At 42.0% G+C, this 25,475-nt stretch overlaps 2 protein-coding genes across 4 annotated transcripts in view; both read right to left on the reverse strand.

Moving 5' to 3' along the window:
• IFIT1B (interferon induced protein with tetratricopeptide repeats 1B) overlaps positions 1 to 25,475 on the reverse strand; it is a 26,360-nt gene continuing 885 nt past the window's right edge. The window contains exon 2 of the mRNA XM_081074807.1: positions 1 to 4,884. Within this exon, the coding sequence (XP_080930933.1) occupies positions 3,453 to 4,884 (1,432 nt within the window). The 3' untranslated portion in view covers positions 1 to 3,452. The remainder of the gene's footprint in view (positions 4,885 to 25,475) is intronic.
• IFIT3 (interferon induced protein with tetratricopeptide repeats 3) overlaps positions 14,411 to 25,475 on the reverse strand; it is a 14,007-nt gene continuing 2,942 nt past the window's right edge. Inside the window, exons 2-3 of one of the 3 annotated variants that reach the window (XM_081074806.1) lie at positions 22,043 to 22,147; positions 14,417 to 17,694 (exon numbers count right to left, since the gene is read on the reverse strand). In XM_081074806.1, the coding sequence (XP_080930932.1) occupies positions 16,239 to 17,543 (1,305 nt within the window). In that variant the 5' untranslated portion in view covers positions 17,544 to 17,694; positions 22,043 to 22,147 and the 3' untranslated portion in view covers positions 14,417 to 16,238. Of the gene's footprint in view, positions 17,695 to 22,042; positions 22,148 to 24,507; positions 24,555 to 25,475 lie in introns of all 3 variants that reach the window. The other 2 variants (XM_081074805.1, XM_081074804.1) reach the window with 2 other exon arrangements.

Here is a 25,475-nt window from a genome sequence, read left to right on the forward strand (position 1 = left end):
CGATAAACTAAGGTTAATTTTTTATTGAAATAAAATGTTTTAAAATACTGTAGCCTAAGTGTATGGTGTTTACATGGTGTACAGTAGTGTACAGTAATGTCGTAAACCTCCACATTCACTCACCATTCATTCACTGATTCACTCAGAGCAACTTCCAGCCCTGTAAACTCCATTCATGGTAATGGCCCTATACAGGTCTGCCATTTTTTATGGTACCTTTACTATATTTAGATATGTTTAAATACACAAATACCACTGTGTTACAACTGCTACAGTGCTCAATATAGTAATATGCTGTATAGGTTTGTAACCTAGGACCAATAGGCTATACTTCTAGGCGTATAGTAGGCTATACTATCTAGTTTTGTGTAAGTGCACTCTGAAGTTTGCATAATGATAAAATCACCCAACAATGCATTTCTCAGAATGTCTCCTGTTGTTAAGCACTGCATGACTGTACTTATTTTACCGTCTGTCTCTCTCACTAGATTGAAAATGTTGTGTCTGCTTGCTCACAGGCTGTGAAACATTCACGAGTCAGGTAGAAATACAGAAGGAAGGTTTATTAAAGTAAGAGAAGGGTCAGCTGGGCAGATTCTGTTGAAAACTACTGCAAATTACTGCATAGAGTCTTTGGTCTCAAGTTTTATCTTTTCTAACCAGGATGGAAATAGCTTCCGCCTGTAGTAGAAGTTTCTGTTGAGTTCAGCTTTGTCCCTTGGGGTGGGGGAAGGTGCAGTTAAGCTGGTTATCACAACCTTTCCATATGTTATGTAGATTTAAGTTGGAGCCAGGAGTGGATTCCAGAGAGATGCAAAACCTCTCCCAAGTCCCAGGGCCAGCACTGGGCCAAAGTAAATAGAAACATTGAAACTGATCTGCATAGTAACTGTATAGGAAGCAGAATTATTAAGAGGTAAAGAAAGAAAAGAAAGCTTTCAAAAAGTCTCAAACTAAATTATGCTTGTTAAATCAAATTATACCAGAGATCCAAATCTCAAAATAGAAGACTTAGTGCCACTATTACAATCCCTCTGTCTTAACAGTAAATCACAGGAGGTTTGGAGAAAATGTCTGTTTTGTTCACTGAAGGATAGTACAATATACCACTCTAAAGCATGCCATGTTGGCATAAGAATTATTTTGAGCTGAAGGCAATGGAGAAGAAGCAGATACAGGCATCCACTACTTTTCAAAAGTTCGCTTTATGCCACCTCGCTTTTACAAAAAAGTACCTATTTTGCCAATCGAAAGTTCTGAAGGCATTCGCTTTTACGAAAAATGGCAAAAGAATGGTGTTCGTTGTTTGTTTTGTAGGGAGCTTTAATAGAAGCAGTGCACGACCCCAGCAGCGAGAGTGGCATTGCCAAGTTTCTTCCCTGGGAAGTACACTCAAGCATCTCAGCATGAAACTGCCGTGGCTTTGAGCTGTGTCTGTGAGCCTCTGTGCTTTATCTCTATTCCATTAGCAAAATGGCTCCTAAGGTAGTTGCTTTTTAGGTTTATGCCATTTTGGCTCATGAAAGATCTCACAGGAACTCTTTGCTTTTGGATAGGGGAGAACCATATAGAAGAAAAGCTCTCTGCCATCCCCCCATCTGCCACAAAGCAGGACAGGATTTTCTAAAGGTGTTCCCCTTCCCTTCTCTACCTGGACAGAAGGTAATCACCTGAGACAACTCCAGGCCCTCATCAGCCCAGGATCACCACCAGAGGAATCTATGTGACAAACCTTACTAACTAGCCCTTATCTTCCATTAGTTTCCCCCATATACAGAGGGTGTCAAAAAAAAATGTATGCACATTTTTTTTCTCCCCTTTTTCAGCCTCCCCCCCACCACCCCAACTCAGGTTCAAGCTGTTGTTTCTCAGTGTAGTTGTATAGGACACAGCTCCCTGGCTCATGCTGGTATTATGAGCCTTGCACTACCCCCAGCTGAGGCAGTTGCTCACGGTAGCTCTCGCTGGCTGCTAGCCACTCATGTTGTCCAATGGTCACTCACCGCAGCGCACAGCAGCCCATGCCTACCTCTGGCTGCTCACAGCAGCCCAGCTCCAAGGAGAGCTGTTGTTCCCAATCTTAGCTGTAGAGGGCGCAACTCACTGGCCCATGAGGGGACAGAACCAGAGACCTAGGCGTGAGGAGCACGGTGTTCCAAACACATAAGCCACCGGGCGGGCCTTTTTTCACATTTCAAGAAAGGAAAAAACTGTATTAAAACTGTAATACTCAATATATACCAATAACAAAAGATGAATACAAGTCATGTTTGTCTTGAGGTACTCAAAGTGTTTACCATCAGCGTCCAGACATTTCCAATTACAGCGAACTTATAGATGACATTGCTTAAAATGTGTATACATTTTTTGGGCACCCACAGTGTTTACCTTCTTATAATTTGCCACCTTAGAAACTCAACGTTTTCTTCCTTTGTCTTATCACTGTTCTAAAAATGTATTTTTTTATATAGATTTTATTGGGCAAGGGGAATAGGACTTTATTGAGGAACAGTGTGTACTTTCAGGACTTTTTTTTCCAAGTCAAGTTGTTGTCCTTTGAATCTTAGTTGTGGAGGGCACAGCTCAGCTCAAGGTCCAGTTGCCGTTGCTAGTTGCAGGGGGCACAGCTCACCATCCCTTGCGGGAGTTGAACCGGCAACCTTGTGTTTGAGAGGACTCGCTCCAACCAACTGAGCCATCTGGGAGCTCAGCGGCAGCTCAGCTCAAGGTGCTGTGTTCAATCTTAGTTGCAGGGGGCGCTGCCCACCATCCCTGTGATACTCAAGGAGTTGAACTGGCAACCTTGTGGCTGAGCCCACTGGCCCATGTGGGAATCGAACCCACAGCCTTCAGAGTTAGGAGCATGGAGCTCCAACAGCCTGAGCCACACCGTCCGGCCCAATGTATTGTTCTTTCGTTAAGATGCTATATAAGCCCAAGTTCTATCCAGCCCTTTGAGCTACTCATCACCGGGTACCATGTGTATGTGAGATGCACATATTTATGAAATTTTGTTTATTTTTCTTCTGTTAATCTGTCCTTTCTTAGTCTAATTTATGGGGCCCAAGTCAATAAACCTAAGCTATGTAAAGAAAAATAATTTTCCTTACATCACCATAATGTTCTTAGTATCTAGTACTGAAAACTACTCATCAAATTAATGAATTAAACATTTTATTTTATGTAAGTGCAGTGCTTTATATGCTAAAAATATATTTAACAAACTTTTTTTTCTACTGTAGAGCCTTCATAGAGAAATGGTACCTTTCTTTCACACATAGAGACATATATATTCTGTTTCACTATTTCTGAATACAACTAATATATTACCGGGTTTGAGTAATTGTTCAAAATTTACACAATATGTTTCTGAAAGCAGCAAGCAGAAAAGATGATTAGTACATGTTAACCTAAAATCTAATGAAATATGAGAGTGTTCCATATTTCAGCGCCTACCAATCATATCCCACAGAGTTCTCAACGTCAGCCGACAGCCGTAGGGCCCGCTCATAACACTCCAGGGCTTTATTCATTTCTCCTTTCAATTTGTAGATGAACCCAAGGATACTCAAGCTTTCTATGTCTAAGGCATTTCTCCGAAGTTTCCTTAGAGCCAGTTTCTCCAAAGCACTGATACTTTTATCTCTTGTAAATGATGGCTCTTCTGGTTTTACTGCTTTTAAATAATAGATAATTGCATTGGCTTCAGATTTCTTCTGCAATTCTTGAAATCGGCCATAGCGGTAATAAATCTCTTGTTGTAGGTGAGGACTACAGACCTCTAGGCACAATGCTTTCTGAAAAATGTCCTCAGCCACTCTGTGCTGGCCAATTTCTGCATACATGTCAGCCAGTTCAACATAAGCCATCTCATTTGTGGGCTTTAGCTGCAAAGTCTTTTCAAGTTCAGATATAGCCAGCTGAAGCAATCTGTGGACTTCTTCTCTATCCCGTCCTCTAGGCTGCCAATTTGTAGCTTTCTTTATTTGAATCATTTGTGTCTTGTAACAAATTGCTATCTGGTGATGCACGAAGACAGAGTTAGGTGTTGCCCGTAAAGCCTTTTTTAGGAGCTGAAGAGCTTTGTCCACAGAGCCTTTTCTTCGGTAAAACTTGGCTGCATAGCGAAAGACGTAGGTCTGGGAGGACTCGCTGGTCAGTGCTTCTTCAATGTACTTTTCTCCTTCAGCTTCTTGTCCCACATCCTGAAGCTTCAGAGCAAGGAGCACCTTAATATATGCATGTTCCGGATTTAGCCTGATGGCCTCTTTTAGGGAGTGTAGACAAAATGCCTGACTGATCTGTGTTTTGTTAAAACTATCCAGACGATAGGTGGCGATTGCATACCCAGTGCTGAATTCAGGGTTTTCAGGGTCCACTTCCAGAGCCTTTTCAAAGCAGGCCTTGGCCCGTACATAATTCTTTCCTCCACATTTCAGCAGGGCCCATCCTTCCTCACAGTCCATCTCAGGACACTCCATTCTGTAGCAGTTAGGACTGCCAAACTTCTTGGACAAGGTGTTCTCCACCTTGTCCAGGTAAATCCTGGCTTCTGCCAGTCGGCCCATGTGGTAATACAGCCAGGCATAGTTGCCCCAGGTAACCAGACTTCTCAGGTCTGATTGATTGGCATGTTCTTGCTGGATTAAGTCTTCAGCTTCTTTCAAGCTCTCCAGGGCTTCCTTATTCTGTCCTTTCAGGTGTTTCACATAGGCCAGAAGGTTGTATATTCCCACATTGTATTTGGTGTCTAGGAACTCAATCTCATCGAAGACCCTGTTTTCTAAATCAGGCACTTCAACATCTTCAATTAGCAAGTTCCATGTAAAGTTACATCTCAGTTGAACAAGTCTATCTTTAATGAGATTCCCATTTGATTCATCACTGTAAAAATAGACAACAATTAATTGTATTTTTCATGAGCATTCAGTCCAGTGGAAATGCAGCCAGCACTTTGAATAGTCAAATATTAACCCCTAATGTCCCTGCCTTCATAACCTGTTCCCTCCCAGGGGTCTATGATTGGGTCATTAAGACAGAAAGCAGGTCGACTTAAAAACCGTGAGAAAACATATGGTTTTAACATGAAGGTTATGTGAAGGCAACCAGAAAGACATTCATTCTTCTAACGTGAAATAATTTCAGCACCATCCTCACCACTGAAAATCCCTTCTCCTTTGCTCCTTTTCAACACTGCAGTGCATCTCTAATGCTGTCTGAAGAAATGTGGAGAGAGGGTCCATACAAAGGTAGATTCCTTACTAATCTTTTCCATATTTCGAACACATAAACACAGTTTGGTTTTCTCACTTTCCATGAAGGGTTCTGAGCAAAATGTGAGAGCCACATATGGTTCCAAATGATGGTGTTCATGCATGCTTAAGCTGGAATGGAGAAGGTGGTACCATGCTGCCTTCCAAGCCTGTATGAACTTACTCAACCCATTCTAGAGTGATTGAAAAATGGGTGGGACTACCTCATAATGCCAGGCTTACTGCACAGGAACGGAAGTAGGGGGATGAGTGAACACTGCATGAGGTCAGATGTGCTTATGCAAGGAAGTAGCAAGTGCCATTTTTGTAATTCAGTGATCCTGATGTCAGGTAACCTGCAGCTTAGTGGATGACAGTACTCAAAATCTCAACAACTACAGTCATCTCTTAACTACCCATGGAGAAGAGAGAATAATATTGGGTCAGTGAGACCAGAAGGTCCTTCCAGTATTTCATCCTCTTGTGAAATAGAACTAAAGTCCTATTCCCCCTCCTAGATCATGAGTGAAAAAAAATGTCTTAATACTTGAAAAAGTCATCTTCACATCCTATGTACATATATTTGCCTCTGAGTCTTCAACCAATTATCTTACATCCCATACTTGATATCTCTCCTCCTCATTAGGCACAAGGAAGGATCCCACAGGGGATCTTTTATGAATTGTTTTTTATCCCAATGGATTCAACTTTCATATAAATCTTACCATCCTAACTCACAGTGTCTAACCATAATCTAATCACATAAACAGATTATGAAACATTCCCTTTTAAAATAGAGACAGAGAGAGAAACTTCACAAATCCAGGTGAGTAGAGACTCTCGGGCTTACTGATGCCTCTGCAAATATAACTGGCAGCTCATGATAAGTCTCCCATTTCTCCCCAAGTCTTTAGCTCAAAATCTCCCCATATTCGTAAGTCATCTTCCCCAGGCCTCGGAGGTGACGTCCTGATCCCAGTCTGTTCTTGCTACAAGGCATGACTGGGTGGCCAACCACTCAAATAAGGAGATTCAGTGAACTTTCTCACCACCTAACTGTGGCCAAGAAATATTACCCAATGAAGCTTGTGTGTGTGTGTGTGTGTTGCGTTGGAGGGAGTGAGATCAGGAGTGAGTAAAATCAAAATTGTTCATTGAATACTCACCTGCACAGTTATCACCCCAAAAGGAAATGGAATCAGGAAGAGCTGTGCACGCACATGCTCCCCTTCTGCCTACTGCAGTTCATGGTATGAGAACAAACATTGCACCAGAAGGATCATTCACATAGAGTGACATGGCTTGAGGAAACTGCTAGAATACTGGGGGATGAGCCATTCCAGGTTTTCTTATTTTATTAATTTATTTTAAATTATAATCGATATACAATATTATATTAGTTTCAAGTGTGCAACATAGTGATTCAACATTTATAGACAGACCTTACAGAGTGATCGCCACAACTGTAGTAACCATCTGTCACTATATATAGTTACTACAATGTTATCGACTCTGTTCCTGATGCTGTACATTACATCACCATGACTTACACATGTACCTTAATCTCTGCACCTCTGCCCAGCCAGAGCATTTGTGAGAAGTAGAAAGGAGCCCTCCTCCTTCTGGGTAATTTAATGAGGGCCAGGGTGCCATGCATTGATGGGTGAAAATTATACTGAATTTCAGTTCTCAGATTTGGTCCTCAGAGTTCTACGGTTTCACAGATAAGTATTTTGCACACCCCAAAGGTCCAATAAAATTAGTAGGGCTCTATCTTGGTGAAAATGAAACTTAGGGAAGGCTGTCTCTGCTTTGACTATCAGTACATGCTCAGTTTTGGCAGTAGAGAGGAGGTTTGCGAGAAGCAGTTTTGATAAGCAGATTCTCCTAGGTCATTGTGGCCTAGGAGATAGAGGATACGTGGGCCTTCTGATGACTTCAGTGTTGTGAAAGATCCATGGAGGACAGAGACATAGATTTTTGTGGAACATGTCAAATTCTTGTCTAATATGTAACTATCAACAATGGCCCCAGAGATGTGATTTCAGGGATGTCTGTGATGGAAGCTGCTTGAACCAGGGCCAGTGGCTTATGCCTAAAGGAATACTCAAGAGAGCCATTGTCAGTTTGGGATATCGAGAAGTGCCTTGTGTCATAACTCTGACTGTACAGCTGCTGAAGTGGGGTACTCTGCTGCAAGCTTCAGTTAGGGCGATTTAGATATTCCCACCATAGGGCCCAAGTCAAGGAGCCACTGACACGCCCCTGCACAGAGCCTGGGAGAGGCATCCAGCCTTTCCCAGGAGGGACTGGCCTGTGCAGGGGGACAAGAGATCTTAAAAAGGGGGTCACTTCCAGTCAGCTATCCCCTTCTAGTCCTGTATCAGATGGAAAGCTTCTAGCAAAATGGAAAAAACAGAGGTACGAGAACTTATATTGCCTGTGGTGCATTCAGACATGGGACACCAATTTTGGGACAAATTTATTTGCCAAGTCCCCAAAAGCAAGCTGGAAGTGGACCAGATCTTTGAGTGCATGCACTGCAGCTGGCTGCCCGGGGCTGCTCAGGCTGAGGCCCTGCGGCCCTGACCCCTTTCCACCCAAGAGTTTGGACTTCGCAGGTATCTGCCTGTTGCACCACTCCCTGTTTTTGGGAGTAGCTCTTCTTGCAGAGTGATACTTCAGGTTTGAGTTGGAACATGGTCTTGATGTGTGAAGGCTTTGGTATTCATCGGCTATGATTTATAGAAATAAAACTTTTAAACCTCAAAAAAAATCTCAATGAATTATTCTGTGGCTATCAACAAACTGATTCTAAAGTTTTTATAGAAAAGCAAAAGGCCTGGAATAGCCAACACAATATTAAAGAAGAACAAATTCAGAAGACTGACTCTACCCTACTTTAAGATTTACTATGGAACTAGAATAATTAAGACAGTATGGTACTGGCCAAAGAAGAAGAAATAAATAGATCGAGGGAACAGAATACAGAGTCCAGAAAAAGATCTACACAAATACAGCCAATGGATCTTTGACAAAAGGGCATAGGTAGTTCAATGGATAGTCCTTTATACAAATGGTTCTAGAACAACTGAACATCCACATGCAAAATCAAAACAAAACAAAACAAAAATCTAGACACAGCCCTTACACCATGCACAAAAATTAACTCAAAATGGATCATAGACCCAACTGTAAATGCAAAACTGTAAAATTTCTAGGAGATAACATAGGATAGAATTGAAGTGACCTTAGTTCAGATATAAGTTTTTAGATACAATACCAAAAGCACCATCCATGAAAGAGGGTGATAAGTTTTTTTGATGAGTTGCACTTTATTGAAATTAAAAACTTCTGCTTTGTGAAAGACACTGTTAAGAGAATAAAAAGACAAGCCACAGGCTGGGAGAAAATATGTGCAAAACAAATATCTAATAAAAGACTTATATCCAGAATACACAAAGAATTCTTTAAATTCAACAAGAAAAAAAAAACAATTAAAAAATGCACACATATTTTGGTGAATAGACATCTCACCAAAAAAGATATACAAATGGCAAATAAGCATACGAAAAGATGCTCAACATTATATGTCATTAGGACGTTGCAAATTAAAACAACAATGAGATACCACTGCACACTATGAGAATGGTTAAAATCCAAAATACTGACAACACCAAATGTTGGTGAAGATGTGGAGCAACAGGGCCTCACATTCATTGCGGGTGGGAATGCAAAATGGTACAGCCCCTTTCGAAGACTGTGGTGGTTTCTTACAAAACTAAACAAACATACCCTTAGCATACAATCCAGCAATCGTGCTCCCACATATTTACCCAAATGAACTGAAAACTTCTGTTTACACAAAACATGTATATAAATGTTTAGAGAAGCTTTATTTATAATTGCCAAAATTGAAAGCAATCAAGATGTCCTTCAACAGGTGAGAGGATAAACAGTGGTGTGTCCAGACAACGGAATATTACTCAGCAGTCAAAAGAAATGAGCTATCAAGCCACCAAAAGACATGTAGGAATCTTAAATGCACATTGCTCAGTGAAAGAAGCATCTACAAAGGCTATACACTATGTAATTTTAACTATATGACATTCTGGAAAAGGCCAAAGTATAGAAATAAAAAAAATGATCATTGGTTGCCAAGAGAATAGAGAGAATGGGGAATGGAAGAGTAGGTGGAGCACAGAGCATTTTTCAAGTAGTGAAACTCTTCTATGATGGTCTAGTGGTACATACATAATGTTATGTACAATACAAAAAGTGAACCCTAATGTAAACAATAGATTTCAGTTAGTAATAATGTATCAATTTTGGTTCATCAATAGGAATTACTACGCTACAGAATGCAAGATGTTAATCATAGGCAAAACTGTATAAGGAGGGAGCAGGTGGATGGGGTGATATTTTAGAACTTCGTATTTTTCTGTGCATTTTTTTCTATATGCCTAAAAGTGCTTTAAAAATAAAGTTTACTAAGTGAAAAAAAAAAGACTATTGCAAAAAAAAAAAAAAGACTATTGCAATAAGGTTGGGTGACTACCATAATAGGGGGAAGGTGACTATGGGAATAGGGAGAAGGTTCTGATCATCAGATCTGCAAATGTCTCAAAGATTAGTCAGAAAATAGCTTTTCTTGTCTATGGAGGAGTAAACAAGGCTAGAAAGAACTGGGTGTGAGGGAAGGCAGGAGCAGGTGGGGAGATCCAAAAGCTAAGTAGGAAATAATGTTTCCTTGTCCTCAGCCAGATTTTGAGAGGGACTGTTTGGCATTCCAGTGCTTGTTGAATCTGAGGGGTGAGCCAGCTTTCAGGGTCCTGTAGGGTAGGAGAGAAATTTAGTCAAGTTAAATTTATAGGCATTTTATGCTGATTGGTCAGTGGAGAAAAATCATTCACCTAACCATTTATGAGAACTGGAATGGGAATTTGGAGGATTTGTGTTTGGCCCTGTCATAGGTAAACAAGGAGGGCACGACGAGCCTTAGCCAAACAATAGGGGAAAGGGTGATTCCTGGCAGTTTATCCAAAGGCCAGAAGGGAAGCTGGAACAGACAGGTTCATTACTCAAAGGTCCTGGAGCCACAGAGCTAGGCAGGACCAGGCAGAGAGAGGGAGGCAGGACCTGGGGCACATGTCTTATTTACGCTCCATGGGTAAAATGCTTTAGTGTTCCCAGGATAAGGCTGCATGAGGCACTTGAAACCAAAAAGAATGGAGTTGTGGTAAGCTCCGCAAGAGTCCTAGCTAAGGAATACACAAGGGGAAGGCTGTGGGAGGCGGGGAAACTGTTGATCATAAGGGCTGTAGAGGAAGTCATATCAGGAACTTATATTTGCTTGTGACCCTAGAGGTATTTTATCTAGGACGTGCACTTGCTTGGAGGGTAGGGGGGACAATGTTTCAGGCCCTCCTTAGGCTGCTTAGCCAAACAAAGTGGATAGTGAGGCAGCAATACTATGGAGTAGCTTAGCAAAACTCTCCACATTTCTAGTAGGGGAGGGGGGGTGATGGGCAGGGGTTATTTGACCATAGCTGTTTTCCAGGAGCACAGGGCTCAGGGAAAGTTCAACACTGTCAGCACCCTTCCGAATTTTCAGGTGCTTTGTGTTGCCACTGAAGCAGCCCGCTTCCAACACATCTGGCCTCTCTGGGCTTCATGTGTTCATGGAGACAGAAGACACCACACTAGGCTATGAAGCCTTAGCAAAAATTATCAACATCATAATGGCAGCAAATTTGTTCTGTCAGCTTTGAACACCCGCTGAAAGGGATTAGATCTGCCAATGATTTATCAACACCGCATGATGGTATATAAGCCTCCATCATCGGACCACCTCTGGGAGCCACATTTTTCTTTGTGAACTCTTGTGGCTCTAGATGTAATTAAAACTGTTTTTTTTGTTTGTTTGTTTCTCTGTCTCTTATCAATTTGATTCATGGGCTCAGCCATTGAATCTAGGAGGGTAGAGGGGGAAAGGATTTTTTCCTCCCCCGTGCTGTGCTATCTATCTACGTCACTGAGCTATTCTGTGTCTATGTGTGAGGAACATGTTAATAAACTTCTGCTTGTTTTGTTTTTCTCTTGCTAATTCTTCTTTGTCAATCTAATTTGCAGGGCCCTAGCCCAAGAACCTGGGAGGGAAGAGGAAAACAGACTGTAATAAATCTTACTGATGATTATTACTACATGCTGAAACTGTTCAGTTCTTTAAGCAAATGAGCAAACCTGAGAGTGTTCTTCGGTTCCCTCAGCCCCATATTTGAAGGATGCTGACTCACGAAATATGTTGCAAGCACTGTTTGGGAAAGGGAAGGACAAGGGCCAGGGGATGACAAAACTTTGGTGCTTGGTGGCTGTACAATCATTTGTGATATGCAGTAGCAGCTAAGCTACTATCTGGTGATAAGAGATTTAAGTTACTTATGGAGTTTGAAACTGAGAGATCCAACCCTAAGAGAATTGGCCTCTCTCTGGCTGCTTTTGGCCCAGCTGATGAATGAGGGGAAAAACCTTGCAGCCAGGGAAATGCCTCCGGTTTTTATTCTTCCCTCCCAGTGGGAGGAGAAAGAGCTGAAACATTTCTAAAGGTGAACTTTGGAGGGACCAAAAATATTAAAAGTTTGTATTGCTCTTTTTCCAAGTAGGAGGAAAATAAGGTTAATTAGTTCCCAGGGAGAGAAAACAAACAAACAAAGCACAACTTGTTCCATTCATTTCTTCAGTGTGGTGCTACCACTGCTTTAATTGCCACTCCCTTACTCCTCCTTCCCCTGCCCCCCCACCCACCCCAAACACTGGCTCCCAGCCCAAGTCCTCTCAGGCAGCTAAAGTTAACCCTGTAAGTGCTGAATTTACTGAGGAGTCTCAGTAAATTTGCAATGAGGAAAAAAAGATGACTTTATGTTTTGTAGCTATTACATTGGCATATACGATGACCATTATATATAAACTATTATATGCTTATAATTTCATAAATCCTGTTTGGAACATCTCAATCAGGGAAAGCTGCTAAAATAAAAGAAAAAAGTATTAATGGGACACAACTTTCTTGCTTTTTGCAGTTTGTGCGGTGGTTAGAATTCAATTTTTTTGAGTATTGGCAATGGAACAAGTCTCTGTAATTCATGATTTTTCCTATGATGTTCACTTTTTTGGAGCCTCTGGAAAAAGGGAGACAGCATAAAAAGAAAGGCAATCTCCCTATGGACATAAGAAATGTCCAAACCTGTAGCGAAGTTTAATGAGTTTATCTGAGTCAAACTGACAATTGCTGGGAAGCAAAAATCTCAGTGGATTGAGAAGATGCTCTGCAGAATGGCAGTTTTGCAGCTTGTTTTATACATTAGAATAAAAGAAGGAGACATAAAAAGAGTTATATGAAATCCATTGGTGGTAGATTAAGGGGGTGGGAGAAAGCAAAGCAATGAAATTTCTGGGATTGGATAAAAAGTAAACACAGAGACACATACTTCTTTTACATTGGTGAGTACATGATAGTAAATAATTAACATTTATAGCACATAGAGATGGTATTTGGGGGAACAAGATAACAGTGAGTTCTGTGGTCTCATACTCTGGTGGGTGGGTTGTACCCTAAGAAAACTGGAAAAAGGGATTACTCTGATATTCCAAGAGTATGTTATCTTAGATGCAAAAAGGCAACAGACAGCCTCACTTAAGGTAGATTGACCTTTGTCAAGAAAGTTACAGGCCCAGGATGAGACTACCCAGCATAACCTGCTTTTAGTAAGGAATTTTTATGTTCAGAGCATCATGTGTAGTTAATTTCCGTCTCTGAGGGCCTGCCATGCTGGCTACCCCTGAGCTTGTGAGGTTTATGTGACTCCTTTTTCATCCACATCCAGATGGAGATACAGTTTTGAATTTGAAGAAGCTTAATGAACCCTTGTGAAATCAGATGTCTGACACTCAGAGGCTGATGGCTTTCCAGCCTAATGTGTGTGTTTTTGAGGGGGTCAGTTAGGATTCTACAACTAACAAGGCAAAAAGGGCTTAGGAAAGCCTTGCTTGTCCCATGTCTGGCTGGCCCGGCAGGGTCTAGGCTTTGCTGCTCCTGGAAGACAAGTAGCTGACTCTTTTGAAATCTGGGAATGCACAGATCCTAACTTCCTGGACGTGACTCCAAGCTGAAACCTGGGGCTGTCTGCTGTAGGGTTGTTTCAGGGGTGAGCAAATATTTGGAACCGTCAGGCAGTCCATCTAAAACCAAAGACTCAACTGAATTTTTCAGACCTGGCTGGAAACCCGAGAGTGGGAGGCCGCACCGGGGGAGACCACACAGCGGAGCCTGTTAACCTGGACTGCCTGACTCAGGTGTGCCCTGCTTGGGTTACTTGAACAATTGTAAACTCTGTTTCCAGGGGAACCGAGTGTGTGTGTCTTCTGGGATTATACTTCTTATGGTTGTACCTGCTGATCGTAACAATGCGTCAGCCCAGGAAAGCAGCCAGGTCAGCTTCAACTTACGGGCCAGGGTTGTGCTGTGCTACCTGGTAAACATGATTGTACAGACACTGAAAGATGAAGGGACCTGGACTTCCAAAATAGACACTTATAATTAGTAGGATGGCTAAAGTCAGGAGCCCTAAAGGGCATAACTGAGGTCAATACGGCAAGATCTCACCCGGCCCTGTGGGATCCTCCTCATAATAGCTTGGCTGTAAAGACACCTGGGGTAAAGACCAAGGGGATGGACTGTGCAGAAAAGCATCAGGCCAGAGACTATGATCCTTAGAAAGGCCTGCCTGAAAGTTGGCCCTTAGCTGACATCTGCAAACTTGGATTTTTGAGTGTTCCCACCATTCCCTAACCAATAGTATGGTTTACTGTGCCGAAACTGTTTGTGCAAATGACGTGGTTAATGCTGACACCTGCTTTCCTTTCGGGAGTTTGGCGTTTTGGTACATGCAAAGTAGAGGGTCCCTGTGTGACTCGTCTCCAACAAAACCCTTGGGCGTGGAGTCTCCAATGAGTTTCAAAGGGTTTGTCACAATTTGATGCTGGAGGAATTAAGCAGATCCTATGTGATTCTACTGGGAAAGAACTCTGGTAAATTTGTGCCTCATTTTCTTTATTCTTGGACCCACGTGACTTTTCCCTGTGCTGATTTTTTTTTTTTTGTATCATAAATCTTAGCCATGAGTATGACTCTATGTTGAGGCCTGTGAGTCCCACTTGTGAAAATCACCAGACCTACGGATTGTGCCAACATCTTAGCATTCACGTTGAAAAAAACAAGAATGCAGCAGCTATTAGGAAATGATAACTCCATCTGGTGAAGCAAAGGAAAAGAAGGACAGGCCAAGACTGGCTGAGTAGATCTCTCTTCAACCTTTCCAATTTTCTGTGAGGATTCTGCTTTTTGAGAGTCTCTTTCCACAAATGGCTGGCTGCCCTTCGATTCCCAAACCATGGGAATACTGGCTAAGGACACAGCATCATTCTCGGGCAAACCTGGGGTAAGTGTCCACTTTCTGGCAGATCCCAGTTGCGGGTATGTTTCCACATAATTTAGGAAAGAGAAAGGAGCAGGGACATCAAAACTCTTCTGTTGATTATCTCAAATTGGAGTCAGCATTTCTCCATAACCATGAGTGAGTGTGCATGTGGCAGGTTGGGGGTGGGGGCAGTGAAATGGTATTTGGCAGGGAGGCAATTGCCAAGGTATTCCTGGGTGCACAGCAACCTTGGTCTACAGCAGCAGCTGCCACCTGGGCACTGGGCTCAGCTGAGGCTCGAGTTGGAATGAGAGTCAGAGTTCCCACAGTCCTAGGATGGGCTGGCTACAGAGTGAGAGTGTTAGTTTCAAAGAGGAGTGTGGGGACAAAGCCCCCAAAAAACAGTTTCCAGGCTCTTGGCCTCACATAGAAAGGTGCTGGCTCGGGTAGTAAATGGCCATCAACTGTGATCAGATGGCCAGCAGCTGTGGCTAGTTGGCTGTCAGCTGTAACCCATAGGCCATTGGCCACTAATATAACGGCTGTGGCTATGCTAGCAGAAAGGAATGGGGGCTAGCAAGAAGATGGTAGCTGGCAAGCGCGGACTGCTGTTAGGCAGATTATGTAGATCCTGCTTCCTGTGTCTCCAGCCCAGCCAACAGCGAGAATATATTGGTTTGATTCCCCTACTTATGGCTCCATGGGTGTTCCTTTTTGGCCTTACCGTGTCTTGCGTTCTTGGGCGGGGAGTGGGAGCTGAGACCCTGCACGACAAATGGCGCAGTGAGCAGGGTCCCCCGCGCGACAAGGAGCTAAAATGACTATGTTGAGAATAGCATGGCATGGCTGTAGCAATTACCCACCTTCCTTAGCAAGAGAAACTTTGGGAATTAATACTCTTAGTCACACATGCAAGCCACACAGTTACTTCATTCTTGAGTGGAAAAATTTTAATTTATTGTAGAATACATATTTTAGAATACATTTTAGAACGTATTGTAGAATATATTTGTAGCATCACTGTCAAGAACACACGTATATATACATGGCTGAAGTATGTATGGAGCAACACATAAGGAATATTGCAGGGTTAGTCAAAAGCTAGTCTTCCAGGAGGCCCAGAAGGTTAAATAGTAATGGAATGAAGGATGTAAGATTCTGTGGGTAGGCAGTCACCAGGAATGACCCTTGGCAAGAAGAGCAAAAATAAAGGATTTCTGGGGAACTCAGTGCAAACTGAGAACTAATCACATCCTGCAGGTCTGAAGTGCCATTTCTGGTAGTCTTTCATCATGAGATCTGCAGACTAGCGAACTGTGTATGGCTGGTATGGACAGGGGAGACAGATGTGAGCAAACAACTCTCTAACAATGTACCTTAAAGCAATAAGCAAGACTAATTTGCTCAGCAATCTCAGATTGGGAACTGCTGCCTTCCCACCTTTCTCCCCCTCACAACCACTATTCCAGGCTCCCTCTTATCTGTTCCTTTTTCTCCTCTCTGTTTCAGCTCAGTAGTCGAGAGGCTCTCCGAGAGTAGAGCTCTCTGCACCCTGGCCTACTCTCTCACTGCCTTCTTCAAGCTCTGATGTTGGCAGGAAAAACCTGCTTATGCCTGAAGGGCTGTTCCTTAGCAGGCAGCCTAGTTCCTTCTCAAAACATTCGGCTGCTTGCCACAGATCTCCGTTCAGCTTGTGAGTTAATCCTTGGAGGTACCAAGAATTTGGTGCATTTTGTGGAAGCTGATTTTCAGCGGCCTTCTGTGGTTGGTATTTCATCTTTTCCTTCTCAGTTGATTTGGTGCTTATGGACAAACCTTTTAAATGTTGTTGGACAGGAGTGTCTTCAGACGTCTCACGATACTCCTGTAAGTTGTAATAGCCCTGATGGAGTTGTTTCCTTTCAGTATCGGGGAGCTTCCTATTAAAAGCTGTTTGATGACATTCAGTTTCCAGGTCAGTGAGATCAGAATATGCATACAAAGGACTTAGTCCCTTCTCAATAGCTTTACTCGAATAGTCCATAGCATATTTACTTAGTTCTTCAAACTTCTCTCTATTCCTGCTAATTTCAGAGTACCCTGTGTCCTGAATTTGTTTGGCTTTTTCCCTATAGCAGCGTGCAATCTGGTGACAGATGTAGCCACTGTTTGGCATGGATTCCAACGCCTTTAGAAACAGTTCAATAGCTTTGTCTGTATCACCTTTTATTTGGTAAAATTTGGCTGCATTGTGAAGGACATCTGTTTGGCGAGGAGCTTTCTCCAGGGCCTCTACCACCAATGGCTCCCCTTCAGTTTCTTTATTTATCTTTTGCAATTTCAGGGCCAAGAGAACTTTGATGTACTGATTGTCAGGATTGAGCTCAATGGCCTGCTTCAGAACACTGGCACAGTACTGCTTCTGTGGTTTTTCATCCAGACCATACATCGCGATTGCCAGTCCAGAGGAGAATTCTGGGTTGTTGGGTTTCTTTTCCAGAGCCTTCTCAAAACACACCTTCGCCCTTTCATTTCGTTTTGCTCCACACTGAAGCAGTGTCCACCCTTCTTCAGAGTCAAGTTCAGGACACTCAATACTGTAAGGATTTGAAAACTTCTCGCACACGTGTTTCACCTTGTCTACATAAGCCTGAGCTTCTGAAAGCCTGCCCATGTCATAGTAGATCCAGGCGTAGTTTCCCCAGGTGACCACACTTCGGATTTCTGCTTGGTCAGCGTGCTCTCGCTGGATTAACTCTTCAGCTTGCCGTAAGCATTCCAGGGCTGCCTCGTTTTGGCCTCTGTGGTGTTTTATGTAGGCCAACAAGTTGTACATGGTGGCTTTGAACTCAGTGTTTAAAAATTCAATCTGGTTACACACTCTAGCTTCTAGATCATGTGAGACACTTTCTTCCTTAAATAAGTTCCATGTGAAATGGCATTTCAGCTGTGGAAGGATTTTCTCCAGAGAGCTCGTATTGACCTCACTGTGGAGAAAATAAACATGGTCATTGTGAGTGCAGCTGCCAAGCATTGCACCCTGAGCTACAATTACATGTTAATTGTGTGTGTCACGTTGACTAGGCCATAGGATACCCAGATATCTAGTTAAAACATTGGTTCTGGGCATGTCTATAACGGTGTTCCTGAAAGAGAATAGCATTTGAATCAGTAGACTGAGTGAAGCACGTTACCCTCCCCAACATCCCGTGTGTTGAGAGCCGGAGTAAAACAAAAAGACAGAGGAAGGGTGAGTTTGCTCTCTCTGCCTGGCTGCTGAGCTGGGACATTGGTCATCTCTTTCCCCCAGACTGGGAATTATACCATTGGCACTCCTGGTTCTCCAGCCTTGAGACTTGGACTGGAGCGCAATACCTTTAGCCCTGCATTAGTTCACAGGCTTTTGAATTCAGACTGGAACTACACCATTGGCTTTCCTGTGTCTGCATCTTGCAGACAGTGGGTCATGGCATGTCTCAACCTGCATAATATTACGTCACCCAATTTCTCATGATAAATCCCATTTTCTCTAGCTCATTCTAAATACTGTGTTCCCCTGGAAATAAAACCTAACCGGACCATTTTTGGAGAAAAAAATTAATATAAGACCTGGTATTATATTATATTATACCCAGTATCATATCATATCATATCATATCATATCATATCATATCATATCATATCATATCATATCAGGTCTTATATAAAACCGGTTCTTCTGTTATATTAAAATAAGACTGAGTCTTATATTAATTTTTGCTCCAAAAGATGCATTAGAGCTGATGGTCTGGCTAGGTCTTATTTTCAGGGAAATGGTCTGGCAAATGGTCTGGCTAGGTTTTATTTTCAGGGAAACACAGTACATAAATATGTACCAGGGATAAGGAGTGGGGGAAACAGGGAAAGGTTGGTAAAAGGGTACAAACTTTCAGCTATGAGATGAAGAAGATCTGAAGTTTTAATGTATAACTGGTGTCTATAGTTGATAACCCTGTACTGTATAGATGAAGTTTCTGGAAAAAATACTATTGCCTTTCTAAAAGTCAATATGCCATTTACCAAGGTTTTCTCACTTACTAATTTATATTGTGTGTTTGAAAGTTGCTCTAAATACTCTTTATATGTATATGTACAAAGTTTACTAAATTACTGTACAATAATTAAATTCAGATCTTTAAAGGGAAGACAAGCAAGCAGGTAGAATGATGGCTGCCGTAACTTGACAAAGAGAATGTCTATTTTCAGATGAAACATGAGGAGTTGAATGCCTTTCCTACCTGGAGAGTGTGTATCTAGTAGAAAGCATTGAGGAAGTGGGAGTCCCTATGGCCCAGGAAGAGATTTCTCATGGCCTCAAACTGCAAACATGAGGTTTTGCTGTCCAGAGCAGATAAAAAGCAGCACTGGTACTAAGAAAGGAAATATCCAGAATTGATCCATTTATAGTCTTTTCTCCTTCTCCTGCTCATCTACCTGGATGGTGACAGACAGCCTGTTGGTGCTGTCGACTACATGCCACATCTCCTTCCAGGGTCTAGTCAAAGCCACTACTAGAGTAGAACCTTGAAAATTTCAGAAAGAGGCCTTGTTTAAATGGTAAGAGTAGGAATTTCCAGGGAAATCTCTGAGGCAGCTTGTCCTACAGATGCTCTGGTTACGTTCCAGAGGACTACATGAGGGTACAGGCAGACCGCAGGACTAGTTAGTGGGGCGTAACAGTCACAACTCAAGGAGCCCATCACTTCAAAAAGGGAGCCACGACCCCAAAGTTTCCACCAAAAAAACTATTAGAACTGATAAATGAATTTAAAGTAGCAGGATACAAAATTAATATTCAGAAATCAGTTGCAGTTTTTTTACACCAATGATGAACTATCAGAAAGAGAAATTAAGAACACAATCTCTTTTACAATTGCATCAAAAAATAGAATACTTAGGAATAAATTTAACCAAGGAAGTAAAAGACCTGTACTCAGAAAATTATAAGACATTGAATAGAGAAATTAAAAAAGATACAAATAAGTGGAAACAGACACCATGCTCATGGATAGGAAGAATTAATACAGTTAAAAATGTCCATATTACCCAAAGCAATCTATAGATTCAACACAATCCCTATCAAAATACCTGTAACATTTTTCACAGAACAAATAATCCTAAAATTTATATGGAACCACAAAAGACCCCAGTTAGCCACAGCAATTCTGAGAAATAAGAACAAAGCTGGAGGTATCACACTACCTGATGTCAAATTATACTCCGAGTCTATAGTAATCAAAAGAGTATGGTACTGGCATAAAAACAGGCACATAGATCAATGGAACAGAATAAAGAGCCCAGAAATAAATCCAGGCCTACATGGTCATTTAATCTATGACAAAGAAAGCAAGAATTTTCATTGGGGTAAAGACAGTCTATTTAAAAAATGGTGCTGGTGATAATTGGGCAAAAAAATGAAACTGAACCACCTTCTTATGCCATATACAAGAACAAACTCAAAATGGATTAGAGACTTACACGTAAGACCCCAAACCATCAAAATCCTAGAAGTAAATATAGGAAGTAAACTCCCAGACATTACCCTTAGTAATATTTTTACTGATATTTCCCCTGGGACAAGAGAAACAAAAGAAAAAATAAACAAATGGGACTACTAAATCAAACTAAAAAGTTTTTTCACAGCAACGGAAACCATCAACAAGACAAAAAGACATTCTATTGAATGGGAGAATTTGCCAATGATATATCTGATAAGGGATTGACATCCAAAATTTATTTTAAAAAACCAACAACTTATATAACTAACTCAACACCAAAAAACAAACAATCCGGGGCGCTGGTTGGGTCAATTGGTTAGGGCGTGAGTTCTTAACAACAAGGTGGCTGGTTCAATTCCCACATGGGATGGTGGGATGTGCCTCCTAAAACTAAAGATTGAATGAAAACAGTGACTGGACTTGGAGCTGAGCTGCGTCCTCTACAACTAGATTGAAGGACAATGACTTGGAGCTGATTGGTCCTGGAGAAACACACTGTTCCCCAATATTACCCAATAAAATAAAAATAATAATAATAAGTATTAAATTTAAAAAAAGAAAATGAAACAAACAAAAAAACCAAACAATCCAATTAAAAAATGGGCAGAGGACCTGAATAGACATTTCTCCAAAGAGGACATACAAATGGTCAAAAGACATATAAAAAGATGCTCAATGTCACTAATCATAAGAGAAATGCAAGTGAAAACCACAATGAGATATCACCTCAGTCCTGTCAGGATGGCTATCATCAATATATCCACAAACAACAAGTGCTGGCGAGGATGTAGAGAAAAGGGAACCCTCATGCACTGTTGGTGGGATTGCAAATTGGTGCAGCCACAATGGAAACAGTATGGAGGTTCCTCAAAAAATTTAAACTAGAAGTACCTTATGACCCAGCAATTCCACCCCTGGGTATTTATCCAAAGAAATCCAAAACACTAATTAAAAAATTATATATATATATATATATATATCACTCCTATGTTTGCTGTAGCGCTATTCACAATAGCCAGGATATAGAAACAACCAAAATGCCCATCAATAAAAGATTGGATCAAGAAATTGTGGTACATTTATAAAATGGAGTATTACTTGGCCATAGAAAAGAATGAAGTCTGACCATTTGCGGCAACATGGATGGACCTAGAGACTATTATGCTAAGTGAAATGAGTCAGACTGAGAAAGACAAATACAATATGATCTCACTTATATGTGGAATCTAAAGAACAGAATAAAAGAGCAAACAAAACAAATAGACACAGAGATGGAGAAAAAACTGACGGTTGCTAAATGGGAGGGAGGATTGGGCGATGGGGGAGAAAGTGAAGGGTTTAGAAAGTACAAATTGGTCGTCACAAAATAGTCACAGGGATGTGAAATACAGTATGAGGACTGTAATCAATGATGTTGTATAGATGACGTAGGGCGTCAGATGGGCACTGGACTTATCAGGCAGATCACTTCATAGATTATGTAGATGTCTGACCACTGTGCTGTATACCTGAAGCTAATGTAGAATAATATTGAATGTCAACTATAATTAAATATATACCTATATATAAAGTCACATGTAAGGGGATGTAAAGTACAGCATAGGGAATATCGTCAGTGATATTGTTATATCGTCAGTGATAAAATAACAATGTATGATGTCAGAGGGGTAGTAGATTGCAGGGGTTATCACTTTGTGAGGGGAATGAATGTCTAATCATTATGTGGTTTTTGTACACCTGAAACTAATTAAAAAATTAAAAAGTGAGCCAAGGAACTCTCCAGAGCAGTACTTCTTACATTTTAATGTGCACGTGGACCAAATCACCCGAGGAGCTTGCACTTCTACATTCTGGGATGCTGCCTTTAAAACAACTTCTCAGGGGGTGTTGGACTCAGACCACACTGTGAGTAGCAAGGGTGCAGGAAGATCTTACTTTTTGGAAGTAATTTCCAATCACTAGTTTTTCATCACTAAAACATCCCTTAAATAGACAAGACTCGCTTTAGGTCAACATCCTTCCCATCCCTCTGACTCCCCACCCATTTTGGGCTTCCTCTACTCCCACGTACACACATACAAGGCAGGGAGCGTTGAATGTTCATAGAAACTGAGATCCTCTTTAAATACTTATCCCCCCACCCCAGGCTCTATTTCTGATCTACTCAATTAGGATTTCAGATTGCAGGGCCCAGAAATTTGCATTGTAACAGGGTGTGGGTACAGAGCCAGGAGTGCAGTTTCCAGGTTCTCGGCCCACGTGGAAAGGTGATCACTCGGGTAGTAAATGGCCATCAACTGTGATTGGATGGACAGCAGCTGTGGCTAGTTGGCCGTCAGCTGTAACCAGTGAGCCATTGGCCACTAATATAACTGCTGTGGCTACACCAGCATAAAATGGAGGCTAGCAAGAAGATGGTGGCTGAGCTAGCAAGAGGTGGAGTGTGGATTGCGGATAGTGTGGCTCCTGCTTCCTGTGTCTCCAACCAGCCGCCAGTGAGAATATAGTAGTATGACTCCCCTATCTATGGCTCCGTGGGTATTCCTTTTTGGCCTCAACGTGTCCTACGTGTTTATGTGGGGAGCAGGAGCTGAGACCCCTGCATGACACCCCGCACAACACAGGGCACTCTGGTTGGTTGTGATACTGGGCATCTGTAACACAGTTTGAGAGTCTGCAATACTTTCTCCCTGTTCACAAGGGGGTCTAGCAGGTCAATAAAAAGATATAGTTCTCAATTCTGAAAAGCAAATTGCAAAATATGAATTGGAGTTTTGCAGTGATGAATTTGTTGTTAGCACATTTGCTGAGAAGGAAGCATGCTTTTACAATAACCACAACCACCAAAACAGAACTCATAAACACCTCTGATTTAATCTGTAAAACAAAAGAGGGACCAGGACCTCCAGTAACTGTCTTTCAGGCCTCAGCAATCATTGCCCAAATTTTGCCTGAAAGGATCTGAGCAGGTTTTCCCTGTAGGCTCTCAAACAAGCTCCAGCCCCTTTCCAGCTGTCAGCGCTGCTGGGAACACTTCCCTCAGTGTCCTCAGGCTACCTGACTTTAAACAGAAAGAGCCACAGAAATAAAAATGCATGTATTGGGAAGATCGATTCATGATCAAGTTAGAGAAATGCATACTTAACTGATAAGCAAACACTGAATCAGCATAATGCCGGATGATACACGCAAGAACAAGATCTGTGAGAAATGCTCCACTTCCTTTCCGAGAAGCAGGGCCTGTTTACCTCATGATGGCTGTTTCCTTGTAATTCTGAATAGCTGGTATCTAGGCTGATGCCATGTTCTGCTTATAGGTTGAAAGCAAGAGCTGAAAAGGTTCCCACCCAGGGTGCTAGAGCCCTTTGGTATGTGCTTTTATGGAGCAGAAAAGGACAATGAAACTGACACTGTCAGAGCTGCCAACTTTCCCCTTGAGGAGAAATTGAAACTGGATGTGCGAGAGCTGAGTTTACTTTCGGCTGGGAATATTGTTCTACACAGATTCTGAGAATGTGTTTGAAAGTTTGTAAAAAAAAAAAAAAAAAAAAGCACTGTAGACACTTGCCAGATTCTAGGCCCTCCTCCCAGAGATTCTGATGCAAGCTGAGGGGCTGGGGGTGCGGGGGAGAGGCTTGGGCTCAGGAACCTGCGTTTTTATAAGCACCCTGGAATTTCTGTGGCAGGAGTCTCTGTGCCACATTTTGAGAAACACTGTTCTCAAGGTGTTTAGAAAAGCAATTTCCTATTGACTGTGGGAGTTAATGTCATATGCCAAACAGTGAGTCAGACCATCTAGAAGAGAGGGAAATAACCACGAGACACCTGGATTTAGTGTATCTCTTTCACTAGCTCTGGGATATTTCTTGAATCACATCATTTAGCTTCACTTCCTTACTTTCAATATGGCGTAGAATGAATTGTCTTTTACTTTCCATCCAAAGTATGGAAAATTATACTGTGGCGAGATCCCTTGTACCTTCATCTAAGGTATGGCCCTAAGGAGTGGGTCACCATCAAAGAGTGATCCTCACTCTCCAAATGGGGACCCTGAGGGCCTGGTCCTTCCTGTCCTGGCCACTTCTCTCTAATGTGAGCGTAACTAAAAGCATTAAGACATTTTACCCTGTTGTTCTTTGTGCACAGAGCCAGAAAATGCTTAACACTGGATTTCGGCATTTCAGTAATGATCCTGCTCCTACACCTACTCTTTGTGTTAACCCTTGGGCAAGTAATTTGCCCTCTGAGCCCCATTTTACTCACCTAGAAAATGAAGCAAATAAAAAAATAATAGTTCTTCCTTCTGAGGGCTATTGGGAGAATGATATGAGATAATAAATGTAAAGCACTTAACAGAGTACACTACCAACTACTGATCACACAGAAACTGTTACCACCACAATTACTGGTATATCAGTATTATAATTTTAAGTGAATTTTGAGTGCGTGAAGGGGACAACAGAGTTCCTCAGAGGATGGGGCAGAGAGGAAGGTACCCATCAGCCAGCAGGCTGGTGTTAGGCATTTCCCCAGGTGGTTTCCTGCTTTGACAGATTGTAGCACCACTCGGGAGGAGCAATCAACCTGCTGTGGTCCCTACAGCCTTTGGGAACAGGGCACATTGATGTGGACTTCAGTCTATCATAGTCCAGAGAACTCCCCCCCTCAGAGTTCCTTGGGTCAGTTGTTCTGGACACAGCCAAGCACTTGGGCAGAGTGGCTACCAAGGCTCTTGGCAGGACCAGATATTCTGGTCAACCCTACTCATGCATGACCAGGAGCCCATTAGGTAGAAAAGGGTAATCTAAGGCACTTGGTAGTAAATTCCTTTTACCCTTCTATCCCCTACCCCATCCCTACTTTGATATGGCAGAGCATTTGGGAACCCTTGGGTCTTCCTTTCCTCACTCCCTGAGTGGTTACCAGGATCCTTCCTCCCCAGATTATCAACCTCCTCAATCCTTCCTCCTAGGTGTTTGATGGGAAAGCCTTCTTTTTCTCTCAGTTCTATCTCTCTTTAGGCTCTATGTGATGGCAGGTCTATATGCATTTTTTCAAAATCAAGTTTACTAAGATTTTACTTTACATATTATAAAATGCACCCATTTTAAGCATACAGTTTAATGAGTTTTGACAAATGTATAGTCCTCTGAAGCCACCACCACTATCTCCTTATAGACTATTTGTATCATCTACAAAGATCCCCCCGTATCTTCCTAGTCAATTCCAAC

The sequence above is a fragment of the Rhinolophus hipposideros genome, assembly GCF_964194185.1.
Source record: "Rhinolophus hipposideros genome assembly, chromosome: 15".
Classification (NCBI taxonomy): Eukaryota; Metazoa; Chordata; class Mammalia; order Chiroptera; family Rhinolophidae; genus Rhinolophus; species Rhinolophus hipposideros.